This window comes from Myxine glutinosa, chromosome 4 (assembly GCF_964187855.1).
Source record: "Myxine glutinosa chromosome 4, kmMyxGlut1.1, whole genome shotgun sequence".
NCBI classification, from domain to species: domain Eukaryota; kingdom Metazoa; phylum Chordata; class Myxini; order Myxiniformes; family Myxinidae; genus Myxine; species Myxine glutinosa.
In genome coordinates this window covers 146,764,535-146,784,415 of record NC_136264.1, presented here as the reverse complement: position 1 = coordinate 146,784,415, position 19,881 = coordinate 146,764,535, and the positions used below count along the sequence as shown (strand labels likewise).

At 46.9% G+C, this 19,881-nt stretch overlaps 1 protein-coding gene across 4 annotated transcripts in view; it reads left to right on the top strand.

Annotated features, from left to right (window-relative positions):
* The first annotated feature begins 9,132 nt into the window (after nucleotides 1–9,132).
* Nucleotides 9,133–19,881, top strand: part of ATG3 (autophagy related 3) — a 62,489-nt gene continuing 51,740 nt past the window's right edge. For 2 of the 4 annotated variants that reach the window (XM_068113686.2, XM_078776574.1), the window contains exons 1-3: nucleotides 9,137–9,224; nucleotides 9,320–9,459; nucleotides 14,342–14,383. In XM_068113686.2, coding sequence (XP_067969787.1) covers nucleotides 9,388–9,459; nucleotides 14,342–14,383 — 114 coding nt within the window. In that variant the 5' untranslated portion in view covers nucleotides 9,137–9,224; nucleotides 9,320–9,387. Of the gene's footprint in view, nucleotides 9,460–14,341; nucleotides 14,384–19,881 lie in introns of all 4 variants that reach the window. The other 2 variants (XM_068113685.2, XM_068113687.2) reach the window with 2 other exon arrangements.

Below are 19,881 nucleotides of genomic sequence, written 5' to 3'. Positions count from 1 at the left end.
GGTCAGGTGGAGGCCCCGGTCGTCGTGCTGGAGGTGGTCGGCTCGGTGTAGCGGCCGCCAATTGCGTCGGCAGTTTGGTCGTCGACCGTGCCGGGTGCTCGGGCGCCATGGGTGTTGCGTCGGACGGCGGTGGGTCCCATGTCGCCGCTGCGATGCGCTGTCCTGCGGCGGAGATCTTGTCGGCTTCTCTGGCAAGGGCCCGGGGATCTGTGATCGTCGTGCTTGCCAGGGCGAGGCGTACCGGGTTAGGCAGCTGACGGAGGAACAGCTCCCGGAACAGGAATGCCGGAGAGTGCTCGCCGAGCAGTGAAAGCATGTAGTCCATTCGCTCGGAAGGGCGCGTGTCGCCGAGCTCGGGCAGGTCGAGCAGGTGCCGTGCGCGTTCTGCCGATGGGAGGGCGAAAGCGTCGAGGAGAAGCTTCTTAATCGCGCCGTATTTGTCAGCGGCTGGCGGGCTCTCGAGGAGGCTCAGGGCACGGGCCGCGGTGGCCGAACCGAGCGCTGTTACCACATGGTGGAAGCGGGTGTCGTCGGCCGTGATGCCTCGCAGGGCGAACAGGGAATCCGCCTGTGCGAACCAAACCGCCGCGTGAGCCTTCCAGAAGGTAGGCAGTTTAAGGGCGACTGCCGTGTCCATGTCGTCGGTAGGTCACCAATGAAGGAGCTGGGGCTCCCACGTCGATCGGAAGAATGGACGCGACAAAAAGCTGGAATTCATCCGAGTTGCTTTAATCAACCAAACACTCAGGCACTCTGAAAAGCCCGTTTATCGGGCAGCAATATATATACATATTATCCCGGAGCGTTTGCCCAGGAAAGGCGAGAGGGGGCGTGGCCCAGCGTCCTGGCTGCGGCCTGGCAAGTTGAGCGCGGGCCTGCCCGGGCGTCCTGGACGAGCCCGGCATGGTGATCGCTCCGCGTCCTTGATAGGTGCAAGGCGATTGTGAAAACCCAGCGGTAGCCGCTACACCATCATGCTATAGTTGGGGACATCGATCCACACGGTAACCTGCCTGGTTACCATCATGCTCTTGTTGGGGTTATGTATTTATTACACATGTGCGGGGAAGTGAAAATGGAGGCAAATGGGACAAACAAAGGGGGTGAGAAAATGGATGTAAATAAGTTTTGGATGGGAGCCGGTACGGAGGAAGAAGAATTCCGTATATTGCGTACGTAATAAGTAGATGTTACCCTCATCAATGACATTTACAAATCACATTTGTAAATGTCATTGATGAGGGTAACATCTACTTATTACGTACGCAATATACGGAAGTCTTCCTCCGTACCGGCTCGATATTAAAATTATTTGGGCCCGAAAACACCCCCACATCATCTCCGAAGGATGATGCACCTGGACTCGTCACACGAGGATGAAGCCGCACGGGACGTAAAACCAATATGTGACTTGTTTAGTTATACAGTATTAGCGTAATATATAATGTGATCAAACTTTGTTTAACGTAACATCAAACTGCGACGTGATGGTTTCGGTCGAGAAACAATGTTGTCAATTCGAGCGAGGAATGAGTCTGATCGCTGATTAATAGGAGTACAGGAATCGGAGGAATGGTGACGGAATAGTAAACAGAACAAAGTACATATTGTTCTGAATTCTTCAAAATGTATTTTACAAACAAACCTGTTTGGGGCAGTGGCGACTCCAGTATCTTAAAGCTGGGGATAATTGTGGGGGTAAACTTATTTCGGGGGGGGGGGGGGGGGATGCGGGGGACAAAGTTATTTCAGGGTGGGGGAGCAGGGGGTGGGGGGGGACTTATTTCAGGGTGGAGGAGCAGGGGGGTGGGGGGACTTATTTCAGGGTGGAGGAGCAGGAGGGTGGGGGGACTTATTTCAGGGTGGAGGAGCAGGGGGGTGGGGGGACTTATTTCAGGGTGGGGGGGACCTATTTCAGGGTGGAGGAGCAGGGGGGTGGGGGGACTTATTTCAGGGTGGAGGAGCAGGGGGGTGGGGGGATTTATTTCAGGGTGGGGGAGCAGGGGGTGGGGGGGGACTTATTTCAGGGTGGTGGAGCAGGGGGGGTGGGGGAAACTTATTTCAGGGTGGAGGAGCAGGGGGGTGGGGGGACCTATTTCAGGGTGGGGGAACAGGGGGTGGGGGGACTTATTTCTCAGGAGTGAATGTAATCACTCTAAAAACTTCATATCTGTGATCATATAGCGATCGCCTGCAACTTACCCTTGGCCCGCATTCCAATGATGGCCATATATTTTTTTGGACCTCCATATGACCTTGACCTTCAACAGTTAGTGATGTAAGTGCAAATAGAAAAGTGTAAATTAAGAAAATTAATAAATTAAGAAAATGTGCCCAATATGACCCAGGAAAATCATTCAAGTTATGATCAAAAATGTGTTTTTTGTTAACTAGGTCACAATCCCAATTAGAACGGCACTCGGTAGAGCGTATACGTATACCTCCACCAGGCTGAACAGTCTATGTTTTGTCTCCCACTGATAGGCCGGTTCTGGATTCGGAACTGAACCAAAATCTAATCGGCTTGTTCTTGTCACCAAACCAACTCATCCACCAAGTTTAGTCATAACTCGTCCACCAAGGTTTGTCATAACTCGTCCACCAAGTTTAGTCATAACTCGTCCACCAAGGTTTGTCATAACTCGTCCATATCGTTTTCAAATATCATATTATTTATCGCCTTTCAGCCGATGTCTCAATGGTGAAGAATCACTTAAAAATTAAATAATTATCGTATCCGAATCCATATTCAGATCTTCACCAAAATAGAATATATTTGTCCTTGTTACACGCACAATCTGTCCACCAAGTTTCGTCCAAATCCGTCCATAACGTTTTGAGATATCCTGCTATATGTCGGTTTTGGCCCCATCTCTCAATGGTGAAGAATCACTCAAAAAGTTCTAGTATCCGGATCCGAATCCGGATCTTCACCAAAATCTAATCATTTCGTCCTTGTCACATACACTACCACTACCACTCCACCAAATTTTGTTTGAATCCGTCCCCAACTTTTTGAGTTATCTTATTCACAGACAAGCAAACAAGAAGATGTCATGCAGAGCATGATACTTGTAAAATCCACCCCCCCCCCACCCCCCTCCAAAAGGTTGCCAAGGATACATGAAATTGTCAATTTCATTAAGATTAAAATTGCCGCTTTTTAATCAAAGCTCGGGTCAATCGGATTAAAATTGATGATTATTCAGGTGCAAATTCATGATTTTAGAAGTTTGACCTTGAGTTGACCTTTGACCTTTTGACCTTAAATAGTTGGTTTCCCAAATCAGCGATACACTATGTAATTTCTGTTTAATTTTCAAGTTAATAGGATGAGAATTGATGATCTTGGAAGTTTGACCTTGAGTTGACATTTGACCTTTTGACCTCAAAAATAGTTGTAAAATCCACCCCCACCCCAGTTGGTTTACCAATAAAGTGACTCAATATACAAATGCTGTTCAATTTTCAAGTCAATTGGATGAAAAAATGGCGATTTTAGAAATTTGACCTCCAGATGACCTTTGACATCAAAATCAATAGGCTTCTCACTTGAGAAGACCTCTGCACCTTGGTGAAGTTTCATGATGATTAGTTTAGAATTGTGACTTGTAGGCGAATGACAAACAAACAGACAGAATAACAAACAGACAGGTGGAGAAGTTTTTGTCAAACCTCGACTCCGATTCTGCAACAACACCAGATGGCATCAGCCCCCTCCATCCCCTCCCGAACCTCAAATGGCTACACAGCTGACTCCGCACGTGAAAAAGCTGAATGCCTCAACTCTGTGTTTGCCTCAAAATCTTGTGTCCCAAACCCATTTCTCTCTGTATCCACCGTACCCAGTCGTACCCAGCTGCTCATGGACTCTGTGTCCTTCTCTCCTGACAAGGTGGAGAAGTCTCTGTCAATCCTCGACTCTGATTCTGCAACTGGACCAGACGGCATCAGCCCACGGGTCCTAAAATCCTGCTCTGCCGCTCTATCTCACCCTCTCTCTGTTCTCTTCACCCTCTCTTTTGCTCAAGGTCATCTGCCATCTGCTTGGAAATCAGCAAACATTACCGCTTTACACAAAAAGGTGCAAAAACAGATCCTTGAAACTAAAGACCAATCAACCTGCTCCCAATTATCAGCAAGGTCATGGAATCGATCATCGCTTCTGACAAATCCTTCCTCTTCTCCAATGGCTTGATCTCGGATCATCAATTTGGTTTCAGACCCGGTCACTCTACTCTGGACATGCTGCTTCTGCTGCCTCAACAATGGATGGAGGTCCTCAATGCCAAACAGGAAATCAGAGCTGTCTCACTTGACATATCACGTGCATTTGATACGGTCTGGCACCCTGCTCTGCTCTCCAAACTCTCCTCCTATGGTATCCATGGAAATCTCCACGCATGGCTGGCGGACTTCCTCTCTAGTCGTCGTCAACGTGTGGCCCTGAATGGGTTTCTCTCATCTCCCCTTCCTGTTCAGGCTGGAGTTCCCCAAGGCAGTGTTCTGGGCCCTGTGCTTTTTCTGGTCTTCATCAATGATCTCTCAGTCTCTCTGGAAAATCCTCTCTATCTCTTTGCTGATGACTCCACTCTCTGCCGCTCCATTCCTCATCCCTCAGATCGGCAGTCTGCAGCCTCCTCACTCTCTGCAGACCTGGACAAAATCACAAACTGGTCAAACAAGTGGAACATGTCTTTCAATCCTGACAAATCTCACACTCTTACGATGTCTCTCCAAAAAGACCGACTGGACAACCCTCCCATCTACTTTCTCAACAATCCTCTCCAAGAAGTTCTGTCACTCAAGCTTTTGGGTCTCACTATCTGCCATGATCTTTCCTGGGAAAACCACATTTCCAAGCTGGTGTTTTTCCACATCGAAAACCTTGATCTTTTCTACCCCCGTTAATTCATCCCAGATCCACTTTTTTGAAATACCAACTTCTTTCCTGGAAGTCCTAGCATTATCCACGTGTTTTATTCCTCTCGCACCCCTCCCCCCCCCCTTCCCATGCTCCCTCCCCCCAAGCCCTCTCCCTCCCACAGATCTCCCGATGTCCCTGTTCTCTCCTATTGTACTTATGTGCTTCCCTCTCTCTCCCCATCTTGTCTCCCGCTCCCTTTATCTTATGTTTTATGTGTCAGTTTGTCTTTTTGTGATTAATGTTCGCTCTTACACGAGCCTCGATCTTGTATACAAAAAAAAAAAAAAAAAAGAGGTGAAAACCTAACCTCCATCCACCTTCGGTGGCAGAGGTAAAACGTAAGTCAAGGACTCAAAACAAATATCAGGTGAACAACTTCATTGCAGGTCCACTATTATGATGCAATCTTGGAAGGCCAAGCGGTCTTTAAGATCCCACATTGGCAGCATTGAGCAATGACAAGCAATGTGTTTTTTTCCGACCGCCATTTGACCTTGACCTTTAACTCTGAGACTTATGATGTAAATTAAACGTTAAATGCAGCTTGCTGTGTCATGTGTGCTTTCTCGGGAGGGCAATTTCGGTCTGATTTTGTTTTGGTGAAAAATGCTAGTCTATAATTGGGTCATGGCCTTAAAATGAGGTCAAGGTAAAAACGTCAACCCCACATACGTTATGTTCACATTATTGATGCAAAATTTCATTGCAATTTCTTTCCTGGAAGGTACTGCTCGAAAAATGATGCAGTTCGGAAATTTGGTGTTGAGTCCAGGAATAAAAAAAAACAATTCTTCAAAATGGTGGTTTAGTACTCTTCGGGGTGTAAGAAACTCTGTGGTAGCATTTTAATTAAATAGCATTAAAAAATAGTAGTAAATAAATTATAATTTGGAAATTCTCGTATTCGGAGAATCTCAAACATTGAGATGACCATATATGTTCTGGAAGCAACCATATGTTGGCAACCATTGCGCAGGTTTGATGGACCCAATGGCAATGGCCTCCTTGTAAGTGTAAGGAAACCTTTTTAGCTCACCTGGAACGAAGTTCAGGGGAGCTTATGTGATGGCGCGTCGTCAGTCAGTCAGTCAGTCACGACCGATAGTCAGTCAGTCAGTCACGACCGATAGTCAGTCAGTCAGTCACGACCGATAGTCAGTCAGTCAGTCACGACCGATAGTCAGTCAGTCAGTCACGACCGATAGTCAGTCAGTCAGTCAGTCACGACCGATAGTCAGTCAGTCAGTCAGTCAGTCACGACCGATAGTCAGTCAGTCAGTCAGTCACGACCGACAGTCAGTCAGTCAGTCACGACCGATAGTCAGTCAGTCAGTCACGACCGATAGTCAGTCAGTCAGTCATGACCAATAGTCAGTCAGTCAGTCACGACCGATAGTCAGTCAGTCAGTCATGACCGATAGTGAGTCAGTCAGTCACGACCGATAGTCAGTCAGTCAGTCAGTCATGACCGATAGTCAGTCAGTCAGTCAGTCACGACCGATAGTCAGTCAGTCAGTCAGTCAGTCACGACCGATAGTCAGTCAGTCAGTCACGACCGATAGTCAGTCATGACCGATAGTCAGTCAGTCAGTCATGACCGATAGTCAGTCAGTCAGTCATGACCGATAGTCAGTCAGTCAGTCATGACCGATAGTCAGTCAGTCAGTCAGTCATGCCCGATAGTCAGTCAGTCACGACCGATAGTCAGTCAGTCAGTCACGCCCGATAGTCAGTCAGTCACGACCGATAGTCAGTCAGTCAGTCAGTCATGACCGACAGTCAGTCAGTCAGTCACGACCGATAGTCAGTCAGTCACGACCGATAGTCAGTCAGTCAGTCATGACCAATAGTCAGTCAGTCAGTCACGACCGATAGTCAGTCAGTCAGTCATGGCCGATAGTCAGTCAGTCAGTCACGACCGATAGTCAGTCAGTCAGTCAGTCACGACCGATAGTCAGTCAGTCAGTCAGTCAGTCACGACCGATAGTCAGTCAGTCAGTCAGTCACGACCGACAGTCAGTCAGTCAGTCACGACCGATAGTCAGTCAGTCAGTCACGACCGATAGTCAGTCAGTCAGTCATGACCAATAGTCAGTCAGTCAGTCACGACCGATAGTCAGTCAGTCAGTCATTACCGATAGTCAGTCAGTCAGTCATGACCGATAGTCAGTCAGTCAGTCAGTCAGTCACGACCGATAGTCAGTCAGTCAGTCAGTCAGTCACGACCGACAGTCAGTCAGTCAGTCACGACCGATAGTCAGTCAGTCAGTCACGACCGATAGTCAGTCAGTCAGTCATGACCGATAGTCAGTCAGTCAGTCAGTCAGTCACGACCGATAGTCAGTCAGTCAGTCAGTCAGTCACGACCGACAGTCAGTCAGTCAGTCACGACCGATAGTCAGTCAGTCAGTCACGACCGATAGTCAGTCAGTCAGTCATGACCAATAGTCAGTCAGTCAGTCACGACCGATAGTCAGTCAGTCAGTCATTACCGATAGTCAGTCAGTCAGTCATGACCGATAGTCAGTCAGTCAGTCAGTCAGTCACGACCGATAGTCAGTCAGTCACGACCGACAGTCAGTCAGTCAGTCACGACCGATAGTCAGTCAGTCAGTCACGACCGATAGTCAGTCAGTCAGTCATGACCAATAGTCAGTCAGTCAGTCACGACCGATAGTCAGTCAGTCAGTCATTACCGATAGTCAGTCAGTCAGTCATGACCGATAGTCAGTCAGTCAGTCAGTCAGTCACGACCGATAGTCAGTCAGTCAGTCAGTCAGTCACGACCGACAGTCAGTCAGTCAGTCACGACCGATAGTCAGTCAGTCAGTCACGACCGATAGTCAGTCATGACCGATAGTCAGTCAGTCAATCATGACCGATAGTCAGTCAGTCAGTCATGACCGATAGTCAGTCAGTCAGTCATGACCGATAGTCAGTCAGTCAGTCAGTCAGTCATGCCCGATAGTCAGTCAGTCACGACCGATAGTCAGTCAGTCAGTCACGCCCGATAGTCAGTCAGTCACGACCGATAGTCAGTCATGACCGACAGTCAGTCAGTCAGTCACGACCGATAGTCAGTCAGTCAGTCACGACCGATAGTCAGTCAGTCAGTCATGACCAATAGTCAGTCAGTCAGTCACGACCGATAGTCAGTCAGTCAGTCATGGCCGATAGTCAGTCAGTCAGTCATGACCGATAGTCAGTCAGTCAGTCACGACCGATAGTCAGTCAGTCAGTCAGTCACGACCGATAGTCAGTCAGTCAGTCAGTCAGTCATGACCGACAGTCAGTCAGTCAGTCACGACCGATAGTCAGTCAGTCAGTCACGACCGATAGTCAGTCATGACCGATAGTCAGTCAGTCAGTCACGACCGATAGTCAGTCAGTCAGTCACGACCGATAGTCAGTCAGTCAGTCATGACCGATAGTCAGTCAGTCAGTCAGTCAGTCACGCCCGATAGTCAGTCAGTCACGACCGATAGTCAGTCAGTCAGTCACGACCGATAGTCAGTCAGTCAGTCATGACCGATAGTCAGTCAGTCAGTCAGAAACACTTGAAACTTCTTCTCCGAAACCGCTGATGGGATTGCGACCAAATTTGGTACAAATGATATTTGTTGTGTTGTGACTAAAGTTTGTTCACGGCATAAAAAAAAAAATCTGGGTCTAAGGGGTTTACCGGGGTCAAAGTGGATCCAGGTTTGACCCCCCAAAATAGATACAGTACGGTATTTGCTTTTTCCTCTGAAACTACACAAACTATTTCGATGAAACATTACGACCACCTTCATCACCCGTGATGCACCAAAGTATGTTCACGGCATTAGAAAAATTGGGGTCTGAGAGGTATACGGGGTTGGGGTAGGGGGAGGGGGGTTGCCCCCCAAAACAAGGTATTTTTTTGTTTGTTGTATAAAGTCTTATGATTATGTTAGTATGATTCTACATACTGCCCTGTCTTCTATAAACCATTGAAATTGGTTTAAAATACCTTTAGTCGGTGCAGTATAATGTTTATTCTACCACTACCAGGTGAGCACCAGGGGTATTGCCCCTATGTTTTTCTTATATAATGGTCTTACATTTACTACTCTAATCCTCTGGTACCTGTCCTGATTCCAATGAATTGTTAAAGATATCCAATACCGCGAATCCAAAAACAGAAGGATTAAAGAAAGATAAACGAAGAACTTAAAACTCCCATACATTTACTTCCGGTACGGGACGGAAGATGGACCACAACTTCCTGGTTCAGTGGATCACGAGGACCATTATTTACAGTAAAACGCGATTGGTAATTTGACGAGTCGTGCTTGTTATTCTGACGTTGTGTTTGGCCATTGTGATTAAAGATTTGCATTAAAGAGGTTTGTGTTTTTGGATGTAAAGTGAGACCTGAGAAGGAAACGGCTGGATTGGCAGTTTTGTAGACGAAGTGAACTGGACCCGGAACCGTGATGCAGAGTGTAATCAACACCGTCAAAGGTCGTGCTCTCGGGGTGGCGGAGTACCTGACGCCGGTACTGAAGGTACAGAACCGAAGCCTTCGCTGCCGGGGGCAATAATGGACGAGTCTTGAAGCACTAAAATGATTATGTTCGATCGTTATAAGATCGTAATGTCGTTATAAGAGCGATTTAGAGGCAAACTAAAGCATTGGGAAATTGAGGTGTGTACCTGTACCTGTACCTGTACCTGCACCGGCACAAGGAAATACAACGAACGATCCCCTCTTCCCCTCCTCCTGATTCTCTCAATGAGATTACGTCGTTTTGACGGATGTATTTGGTCCTGTGTTGGTGTGGCGCAATTATGATGGGCCGAAGGGCCTCCTGCGTCCTGTGTTGGTGTGGAGCAGGAATGATGGGCCGAAGGGCCTCCTGCGTCCTGTGTTGGTGTGGAGCAATTATGATGGGCCGAAGGGCCTCCTGCGTCCTGTGTTGGTGTGGAGCAATTATGATGGGCCGAAGAGCCTCCTCTTGTGTCCTGTGTTGGTGTGGCGCAATTATGATGGGCCGAAGGGCCTCCTGCGTCCTGTGTTGGTGTGGAGCAGGAATGATGGGCCGAAGGGCCTCCTGCGTCCTGTGTTGGTGTGGAGCAGGAATGATGGGCCGAAGGGCCTCCTGCGTCCTGTGTTGGTGTGGAGCAATTATGATGGGCCGAAGGGCCTCCTGCGTCCTGTGTTGGTGTGGAGCAGAAATGATGGGCCGAAGAGCCTCCTCTTGCGTCCTGTGTTGGTGTGGCGCAGGTATGATGGGCCGAAGGGCCTCCTGCATCCTGTGTTGGTGTGGAGCAATTATGATGGGCCGAAGGGCCTCCTGCGTCCTGTGTTGGTGTGGAGCAATTATGATGGGCCGAAGGGCCTCCTGCGTCCTGTGTTGGTGTGGAGCAGAAATGATGGGCCGAAGAGCCTCCTCTTGTGTCCTGTGTTGGTGTGGAGCAATTATGATGGGCCGAAGGGCCTCCTGCGTCCTGTGTTGGTGTGGAGCAATTATGATGGGCAGAAGAGCCTCCTCTTGTGTCCTGTGTTGGTGTGGCGCAATTATGATGGGCCGAAGGGCCTCCTGCGTCCTGTGTTGGTGTGGAGCAGAAATGATGGGCCGAAGAGCCTCCTCTTGTGTCCTGTGTTGGTGGTGTGGCGCAATTATGATGGGCCGAAGGGCCTCCTGCGTCCTGTGTTGGTGTGGAGCAATTATGATGGGCCGAAGAGCCTCCTCTTGCGTCCTGTGTTGGTGTGGCGCAGGTATGATGGGCCGAAGGGCCTCCTGCATCCTGTGTTGGTGCGGAGCAGATAGGATGGGGCGAAGGGCCTCCTCCTGCGTCCTGTGTTGGTGTGGCGCAGGCATGATGGGCCCAAGGGCCTCCTGCGTCCTGTGTTGGTGTGGAGCAATTATGATGGGCCGAAGGGCCTCCTGCGTCCTGTGTTGGTGTGGAGCAATTATGATGGGCCGAAGAGCCTCCTCTTGTGTCCTGTGTTGGTGTGGCGCAATTATGATGGGCCGAAGGGCCTCCTGCGTCCTGTGTTGGTGTGGAGCAGAAATGATGGGCCGAAGAGCCTCCTCTTGCGTCCTGTGTTGGTGTGGCGCAGGTATGATGGGCCGAAGGGCCTCCTGCATCCTGTGTTGGTGCGGAGCAGATATGATGGGGCGAAGGGCCTCCTCCTGCGTCCTGTGTTGGTGTGGCGCAATTATGATGGGCCGAAGAGCCTCCTCTTGTGTCCTGTGTTGGTGTGGCACAATTATGATGGGCCGAAGGGCCTCCTGCGTCCTGTGTTGGTGTGGAGCAGGAATGATGGGCCGAAGGGCCTCCTGCGTCCTGTGTTGGTGTGGAGCAGGAATGATGGGTCGAAGGGCCTCCTGCGTCCTGTGTTGGTGTGGAGCAATTATGATGGGCCGAAGGGCCTCCTGCGTCCTGTGTTGGTGTGGAGCAGAAATGATGGGCCGAAGAGCCTCCTCTTGCGTCCTGTGTTGGTGTGGCGCAGGTATGATGGGCCAAAGGGCCTCCTGCATCCTGTGTTGGTGCGGAGCAGATATGATGGGGCGAAGGGCCTCCTCCTGCGTCCTGTGTTGGTGTGGCGCAGGCATGATGGGCCGAAGGGCCTCCTGCGTCCTGTGTTGGTGTGGAGCAGGCATGATGGGCCGAAGGGCCTCCACTTGCATCCTGTGTTGGTGTGGCGCAGGTATGATGGGCCGAAGGACCTCCTCCTGCATCCTGTGTTGGTGTGGAGCAGGCATGATAGGCTGAAGCCCAAAAGACCACTTCCTGCGTCCTATGTTGGTCTTGTGCAGGAATGATGGGCCGAAAGGCCGCCTCCTGCATATTTTGTTGGTGTGGTGCAAGCATGATGGGCCGAAAGGCCTTGCTTGTCCTGTGTTGGTGTGGTGCAAGTATGATGGGCCGAAGGGCCTCCTCCTGTGTCCTGTGTTTGTGTGGAGCAGGCATGATGGGCCGAAGCCCGAAAGACCACCTCCTGCATCCTGTGCTGGTCTGGTGCAGGAATGATGAGCTGAATGGCTGCCTCCTACATCTTTTGTTGGTGTGGCACAGGCATGATGGGTAGAAGGGCCTCTTGCATCCTGTGCTGGTGTGGTGCAGGTGTGATGGGCCGAAAGGCCTCGTCCTGTTGGTGTGGCGCAAGTATGATGGGCCAAAGGGCCTCCTCCTGCATCCTGCATTGGTGTGGCGCAGTTTTGATGGGCCGCAGGGCCTCCTCCTGTGTCATGTGTTGATGTGGCGCAGGCATGATGAGCAAAAGGGCCTCCTGCGTCCTGTTGGTGTGGAACAGGCATGATGGGCCGAAGCCCGAAATACCACCTCCTGCATCCTGTGTTGGTGTGGTGCAGGCATGATGGGCTGAAGGGCCTCCACCTGCATCTTTTGTTGGTGTGGCGCAGGCGTGATGGGCCGAAGGGCCTCCTCTTGTGTCCTGTGTTGGTGTGGCGCAGGTATGATGGGCTGAAGGGCCTCCTCCCACGTCCTGTGTTGGTGTGGAGCAGGCATGATGGGCCAAAGCCCGAAAGACCACCTCCTGTGCCCTGTGTTGGTGTGGTGCAGGCTTGATGGGCCGAAGGGCCTCCTCCTGCGTCCTGTTTTGGTGTGGCACAGGTATGATGGGCCGACGGGCCTCCTCCTGCATCCTTTGTTGGTGTGGCGCAGGCATGATGGGCTGAAGTCCGAAGGGCCTCCTCCTGCATCCAGTTTCCTTGTGTGGCCCTTGTGGAGGAGGTGGAGGCCATTTGGACCGAAATGACTATTTCATCCACATCCCATTCATTTCATCATCATTCAGGATAATAACCCAATCCTTACCAATTACCGAATTTCACTAGGAGTTTGACCTTTTGACGAGACTCTCTTACAGACAAAAAAACCTCACGACAATTACACATGCATACCCAAGCTACCTACCGGCTACCAGTCATACCAATGCCCATGAAGCCCTCCCTGTTCCTACCCAACTGGGCTACCTTTGTGAAGTGTTTCTGGTGCATGTCAAAGGGCAGTGCTTTTAGACTTATTTAAAGGCGATTTGTTACACCTGAACTAATTTACAATTGCTATCATAAGGTGGGTGGAGACTTATCCAACCAAGAAATTATAGTTTTGTATTTTAAATTAATTTTCTGAAATTTATAGAATTTATTTTTCACTTGGAAGTTGTGGGTTACGATGTGTAAATAAAGGTGGAAAAGTTCTGATTGAATGCATTTTAATGTCAGGCTATAAGGAAACAAAAGGTGAAAAATTTGAAAAGGGGTGTAGATTTCACTCTATATGGTGTGAGCAAAAATCACTTCCGCTTTGTTGTGAAGCTCAGGGTTGGATGCTTTTGTTTGAACCTCCACTTAAAATGAGTGAAATGAAACATTTTGAAAATTTCATATTCTTCAAATTCGATTTATACAAGTATAAGATGTTTATTTTTAATACCGGATGCCACTGAGTGGCACTACACGATAGACCTTTACATGGAGAGAATTTGGGTCTTCCCTCCACTCTGAACCCGCTCCCCAGATATGCTACGCCGACATAAATCATATTTGGGGCACCCTTAGGCAACATGCAAAATTTTGGTTGGATTTGGTTCAGTATTTATTTTTAAAAGTTTTTGAAGCATTAACAAAAAACATGAATTTAGCTTAATATATATAGCTTAGTGGTATGTCGTTCAATATATTTATATAATTTCTTTACCAGTATTACAAATTGATGAGAAATCTGTTCGAGATAGTCAGGATTACTATGAAAGATTCACGAGGTGCCTGCTCACTTTTGGTTCAAGTTGATAAAATGTAAATTTATTTGTTGGTAAAATGTAAATGTATTTGTCGGTAAAATGTAAATTTATTTATTGGTAAAATGTACATTTATTTCTTGGTAAAATGTAAATTGTTGATAAAATGGAAATTTTGTGTCTAAAATGGACGTTGTTCATAAAATGTAAATTTATTGTTGATAAAATGGAAATTATTGTTGGTAAAATGTAAATCTATTGTTGATCAAATGTAAATTTATTTAATACAATTAAAATTATGGGTTAGGGTAGGTGGAGAGGAATGTGGGGAAGTAGTTGAATTGTTGATAAAATGTAAATTTATTGTTGATAAAATGTAAATTTATTTGTTGATAAAATGTATTTTATGGGTCCTCGGTAGAGGGAAATGTGGTGAAGTAGTTTTGTTTGTTGATAAAATGTAAATTATGTGTCATAGGTGGAAGGGAATGTGGTGAAGTAGTTTCGTTTGTTGATAAAATGTTAATTTATTGTTGATTAAAATGTATATTTATTGTTGATTAAAATGTTAAATTATTTGTTAAAATGTAAATTATGGGTCAACTCAAGCAGAGGGGAATGTGGAGAAGTTATTGATGATTTGAATAACAATACTGAGAACTTTGTGACTATTGCAGGAATCCAAGTTCCGGGAAACAGGGGTGATTACACCAGAAGAGGTAGGGAAATTGGAAAAGTTATATGTAGAAGGGCATTTCAGTAGTTTGGAACATCAAAGTGATTTTCCTTATGAAGGCGTTAACTGCTTGACAATGTGATAATTCCATTTAATAACTCACCCAGATCTATATTTGGAAGCACTTAATGCATTGTTGTTTTAATATTTCATAATCTTGTAGTATAGTAAGACCCCGACATTCGCAGGGGATACATTCCTGGAAAATGCCGCGAAAGTCGGGGCAATGTGTCAATGGGAAAAAGGGGGATAGGTTTATGGAGGTTCGTGATTCATAAGAGGAAATTTGAAAAGTGTAATAACCCAAATGCACATAATTACAGTTTCATTAAAAATGCTAATACATGCTAATTAAAAATGCATGAGTTTTTATAAAATAAAAATACTGTGATTAATTCCAAAAGGTTAGATCAGTTTTTTGCCACGAGTGACGTTATTTTATTGAAAACAAACCGTTTGTTTTGCTTCGATCTTGCCTGATCCCCAAAGCATGCCGTGATCCCAGAAATAGTTGCCGTTTTAACTGCTTGGAGTTTAAGCTTGAAGGAAGATACTGTATTCTGTATTATCTTATGAAAATAGATGTTGTTTAAATTGCATACCATAATTTTAATTGTCCTGGCATCGCAGTTCTTGTGTTAGAATTTCATTTTATTTTAGATCCAAAATAAAACTTCATTGATACTTCTTGCACAATGAACCAGCCTTGCTGATCGGTGCAAGATTTACCCCATATATTACACTTTAATCGTGTGCGGTTTCTGATCAAAAATATATGATTGAATAATTATGCAAGAAATCGTGCAACCCCACTCCCCATGTCATAACCCATCTATAATCTTCTTCGGCCCTCCCTCCTCCCGCACCCAACCTGCCCCTTCCCCCACTCCTGTGCAGAAAGTGTGTGATCGTCTCTGTAAGCCAGGCTTTTTCTTCAACAGAAAATACCAACAATGATGGGGGTCCGTGGGTGGGTGGGTGGGAGGGAGATGATTTTTGTGCCTGCACAAAAAAAAAGAATACGTGAATGTTACGTGCTCCTCCCCAAACCCCGGTCACGGTGTACCTCCGAGCCCCGAGAGGAGTCACGGCAGAAAGATGTGTTATTCTGTATGTCAAAGATCAATGGTGAAACCACACCAATTGTTACCAACAAACAAGTATTGTATTAAGATCACACAAGAATAACAGTACAACAACAATAGTAATCAATTGTACAACCAATATATATTTCCTATGATGGTACCATCAGGTTCGTATAATATAACTCACTGTGCTCCAAGTGAGCGAAAAGAAGAACATTCCCAATGTCTCTTTCCCGGCTTCAAGCCAAAGTTGATTCCGGCTTCAAGCCAAAGTCGATTCACTCCAGTGATCTTCCGTACGATGTCGTATCGAGACCAGAATCCCGTTGGGTTGGCAGTTGCACTGCCAAAGATGGGCGAAGGTGTCCTCGAGAAGCGACGGGGAAATCACACCTTCAGGTATGGATGTTTGACGGCTCTCAATCGGCAAACCGCAGATTTCCCACTCAAAAGCCACGTTACACACACACACACACACACCAAATTAACGTCTGGATGCGGTGCGAATGGTTGAAGCGAAGTGAAAAACCTTGAGCGAAGCGCAAATCCTGCGCGAGGTAAAAATGGCCGACGGCCCGTTCGCGTGGCGTAATGGCACTCTGATGATTCTCTCCGGAATCAACCGCAAAACCCGTCACGCAGGTTTATCTGTCACAGCGATGACAACTCTGTCGCAGGAATCCCTTTCCCGGGAAACCCAAAGTTCACTCGTGACCCTCGTTCGCCAATCGTTCGCTCCAGACCTCGAAGCAGCTCGGCTTCTTGTCCGACTCACTCACTCCGCCTTCTCTTCCTCCTCTTCCTCTTCGTCGTCGTCCGGTTCCGGTTTCATTTAATACATTAACTTTTTTACCTTTTGAAAATAGTAATCTCTATTTCCCTTACGACAACAATAATAGTACATGGAATCAAAAATGTTTACAGTGGATGAAAACCACAACAACTGAAGTGAAGAATCCGTAACACTTCCCCCCCTCAAGAAAGAAAGTTTGAACATAGTGAAAACTTTCTTTGCAGGCAAAAACTCTTTTAACAAACAAAAGTAAAACTCACACCCAAATGGTCAATTCACGTGAACAACAATAATTAATATTCCCTAAAATAAAGCAACAAAACTTCCAAACCACCGACAGGAATTTCCAAAGTTAGTTCACTCTGGACAAAGCATCAGCAACTACATTGTCCCTGCCCTTTACATGCTCAATTTCCAAGTTGAACTCCTGCAAAGCCAAACTCCATCTCATCAACCTCTGGTTTTTATTTTTCATTTTTTGAATGAACGTTAAGGGGTTGTGATCAGTGAAGACTTTTATAGGAAAGGTAGTAGTTCCCAGATACACCTCATAATGCTGAAGCGCTAGCAGGAGAGCAAGGGTCTCTTTGTCCACAGTGGCATAATTTGCCTGATGTTTGTTAAACTTTCTGGAGTAGTAGCACACCGGGTGATCCACTCCATCCTCATCTTCCTGTAATAGAACTGCCCCAGCCCCCACATCACTTGCATCAATGGCCAACTTGAAAGGTGCTTGAAAATCCGGGGCTGCTAGGACAGGAGAGCTCATTAATATTGCTTTGACATGGGCAAAGGCAGCCTGACATTTGTCATCCCAAACAAACTTGGTCTCTTTCCTCAGCAAATTCATTTAAAAAATCCACATCAGAAAAATTCCTGCAAAACCGCCGGTACCAACCAGCCATACCCAAGAATCCCATAAGCTCCCTCTTCCCTTTTGGAACTTGGAAGCGATCAATGGCTTCTATCTTGGCTGTCACCGGTTGCACCTGACCCTGACCTACTACATGGCCTCGGAACACCACCTGTGCCTTTACAAACTCACTCTTAGATAAGTTGATGGTCAACCCTGCCTCGGTCAGTTTCTTGAAAAACGCCTGAATTTGTTTAATATGATCTTCCATGGTCATAGTGCGGATGATGACATCATCCAGATAAGCCTCCACCCCCTCAAGGTCTGCAATAAGCTTATTAATCAGCCGTTGAAATGTAGCAGGCCCGTTTTTCAATCCAAAGGGAAGAACCTTGTACTGATACAACCCATTTGGTGTGACTAAAGCCGAGATTTCCTTGGCTCTATCAGTAAGAGGAATCTGCCAATACCCTTTCAGCAAGTCAAACTTAGTTACAAATTTAGCTGGGCCTATTCTATCAAAACAGTCATCAATCCTCGGGATGGGATCGGAGTCGGTCTTGGTCACTGCATTAACCCGTTTTAAATTCGTACAACAGCGAAAACTGCCATCGGGTTTTGGAACCAACACACATGGTGAGCTCCATTCACTGCTGCTTGGTTCGATGATGTCATTCTCCAACATATACTGAACCTCCTTCCGAAGATACTCCATCTTCACAGGGTTCATCCGATAGGGGTGTTGTTTCACAGGAGTGGCTTCCCCCACTTCAATATCATGATATACGCAGTCAGTATGACCAGGTACATCTGTGAACAAATGTGCAAATTCAAAAATTAGGCTGGATAGTTGTCCTTGTTGTTCCCTCGTCAAATGACCTAATTTCTCATCTAAATGACTCAACACTTCTGTGTTCGTCAATCTGGGACAAGCTTGGTCATCAAAGTTATCAAACTTCACACCGGCCTCAACCTCTGGATTCTCTTGCACCCCGACTACAGGCACGACAGGTGAGACAGGAACCATTTCTTCCACAGGCTTCCTCTCATAATATTTCTTCAGTCGGTTGACATGACACAGCTGCCGCTTTTTCCGTCAGTCGGGAGTTGTCACCACGAAATCTGTTTCATTAACCCTCCTTTCGATTGCATAGGGACGAAAATATCTAGCCTGTAGTGGCTGACCTAGAACAGGAAGCAACACTAACACTCGGTCCTCAGGACTGAAATTTCTTATCTGAGATTTCTTGTTATGTCTCACTTTCATTTTATCCTGTGTCACTTTCAAGTTTCTTCTCGCAACTTCACAAGCCTTTGCCAATCTGTGCCTAACCTTTGACACATACTCCACCACTGTTGACTGTGACTCCTCCTGTAGCCACTGTTCTTTCACCAATTTCAACGGACCTCGCACTGCGTGTCCAAACACAAGTTCAAAAGGACTGAACCCCAATGACTCCTGAACAGATTCCCTCATAGCAAACAACAATAAGGGTATTCCTTCATCCCAATCCTTGTCACATTCAAAACAATACGTTCTGATCATATTCTTCAATGTCTGGTGAAACCTTTCCAAGGCCCCTTGGCTCTCGGGATGGTAAGTACTTGATCTTACTTGCTCCACTCCCAGCAGGTATACCACTTGCTGAAAAAGTCTTGACAGAAATTGGAACCCTGATCAGACTGGATGACTTTAGGTAGGTCAACCAAAGTGAAAAATTTAATCAAGGCCTTCGCAATAACTGCCGCAGAAATTTTTCTAAGAGGCACTGCCTCTGGGAACCTTGTGGAAGCGCACATGATGGTCAACAAATACTGATGTCCAGTCTTAGTTTTAGGTAAAGGGCCTACACAGTCAAAAATGACACGGCTGAATGGCTCTTCAAAAGCTGGAATGGGTTTTAAAGGTGTGGATGGGACTTTCTGATTAGGTTTTCCCACCAGCTGGCAAGAATGGCAAGATTTACAGAAATCCGTTACATCACGTCGCAATCCTGGCCAGAAAAAATGTACCAATATTCTGTCACAGGTCTTGTTCACTCCAAGGTGCCCGGCCAAAGGTGTCTCACGCGCCAAACTCAATATCTCCTTCCGGTACGGCAGTGGCACCACAATTTGGTAATGAACTTTCCACTCATTGTTTGCTGGCACCTCCGGTGGTCTCCATTTTCTCATGAGTATTTCCCCTTTCATGAAGTAACCAACAGGTATCTTCATAGCCTCTTCCTCTGTAACGGCTTTACCAATTAAACTCCGGATCTCCGAATCTCCGTGTTGTTCTTCAACAAGTCTCTTTCGGACCAGCACCGTTTGCTCAACCTCGCTCCCAGATGTCTCCGACGGACACTCCATTTCCTCTTTGGTTCCAGATGCCACCTTTTCCTTAAGTTCCTTGATTTCACTCCCTTTCCTATTACCTCTTTCAGAATTTTCCTCCAATACCTCTAAGGAACCCAAATCCACATCGCCTTCCTTCTCCTTCTCTTCAGAGCGCTTCCTACCCATATCACGAGTCACTGCACAGGATGGAAAGATACCCGGAATCTCCTGCTCTAACTGTGCGGTGTTATTTTCCATACTGGGCTTTTCAACCAACATTGGATTACCAGAAACTCGACCACCGGCCAAATCATTCCCGATAATAAAAGAGATTCTCTCTACAGGAAGAGTGGCTTGTAAACCTACGGTGACCGGTCCTGACACCAAATCAGACTTCAAATGGATGACATGAAGTGGAGCTTTAACATAGC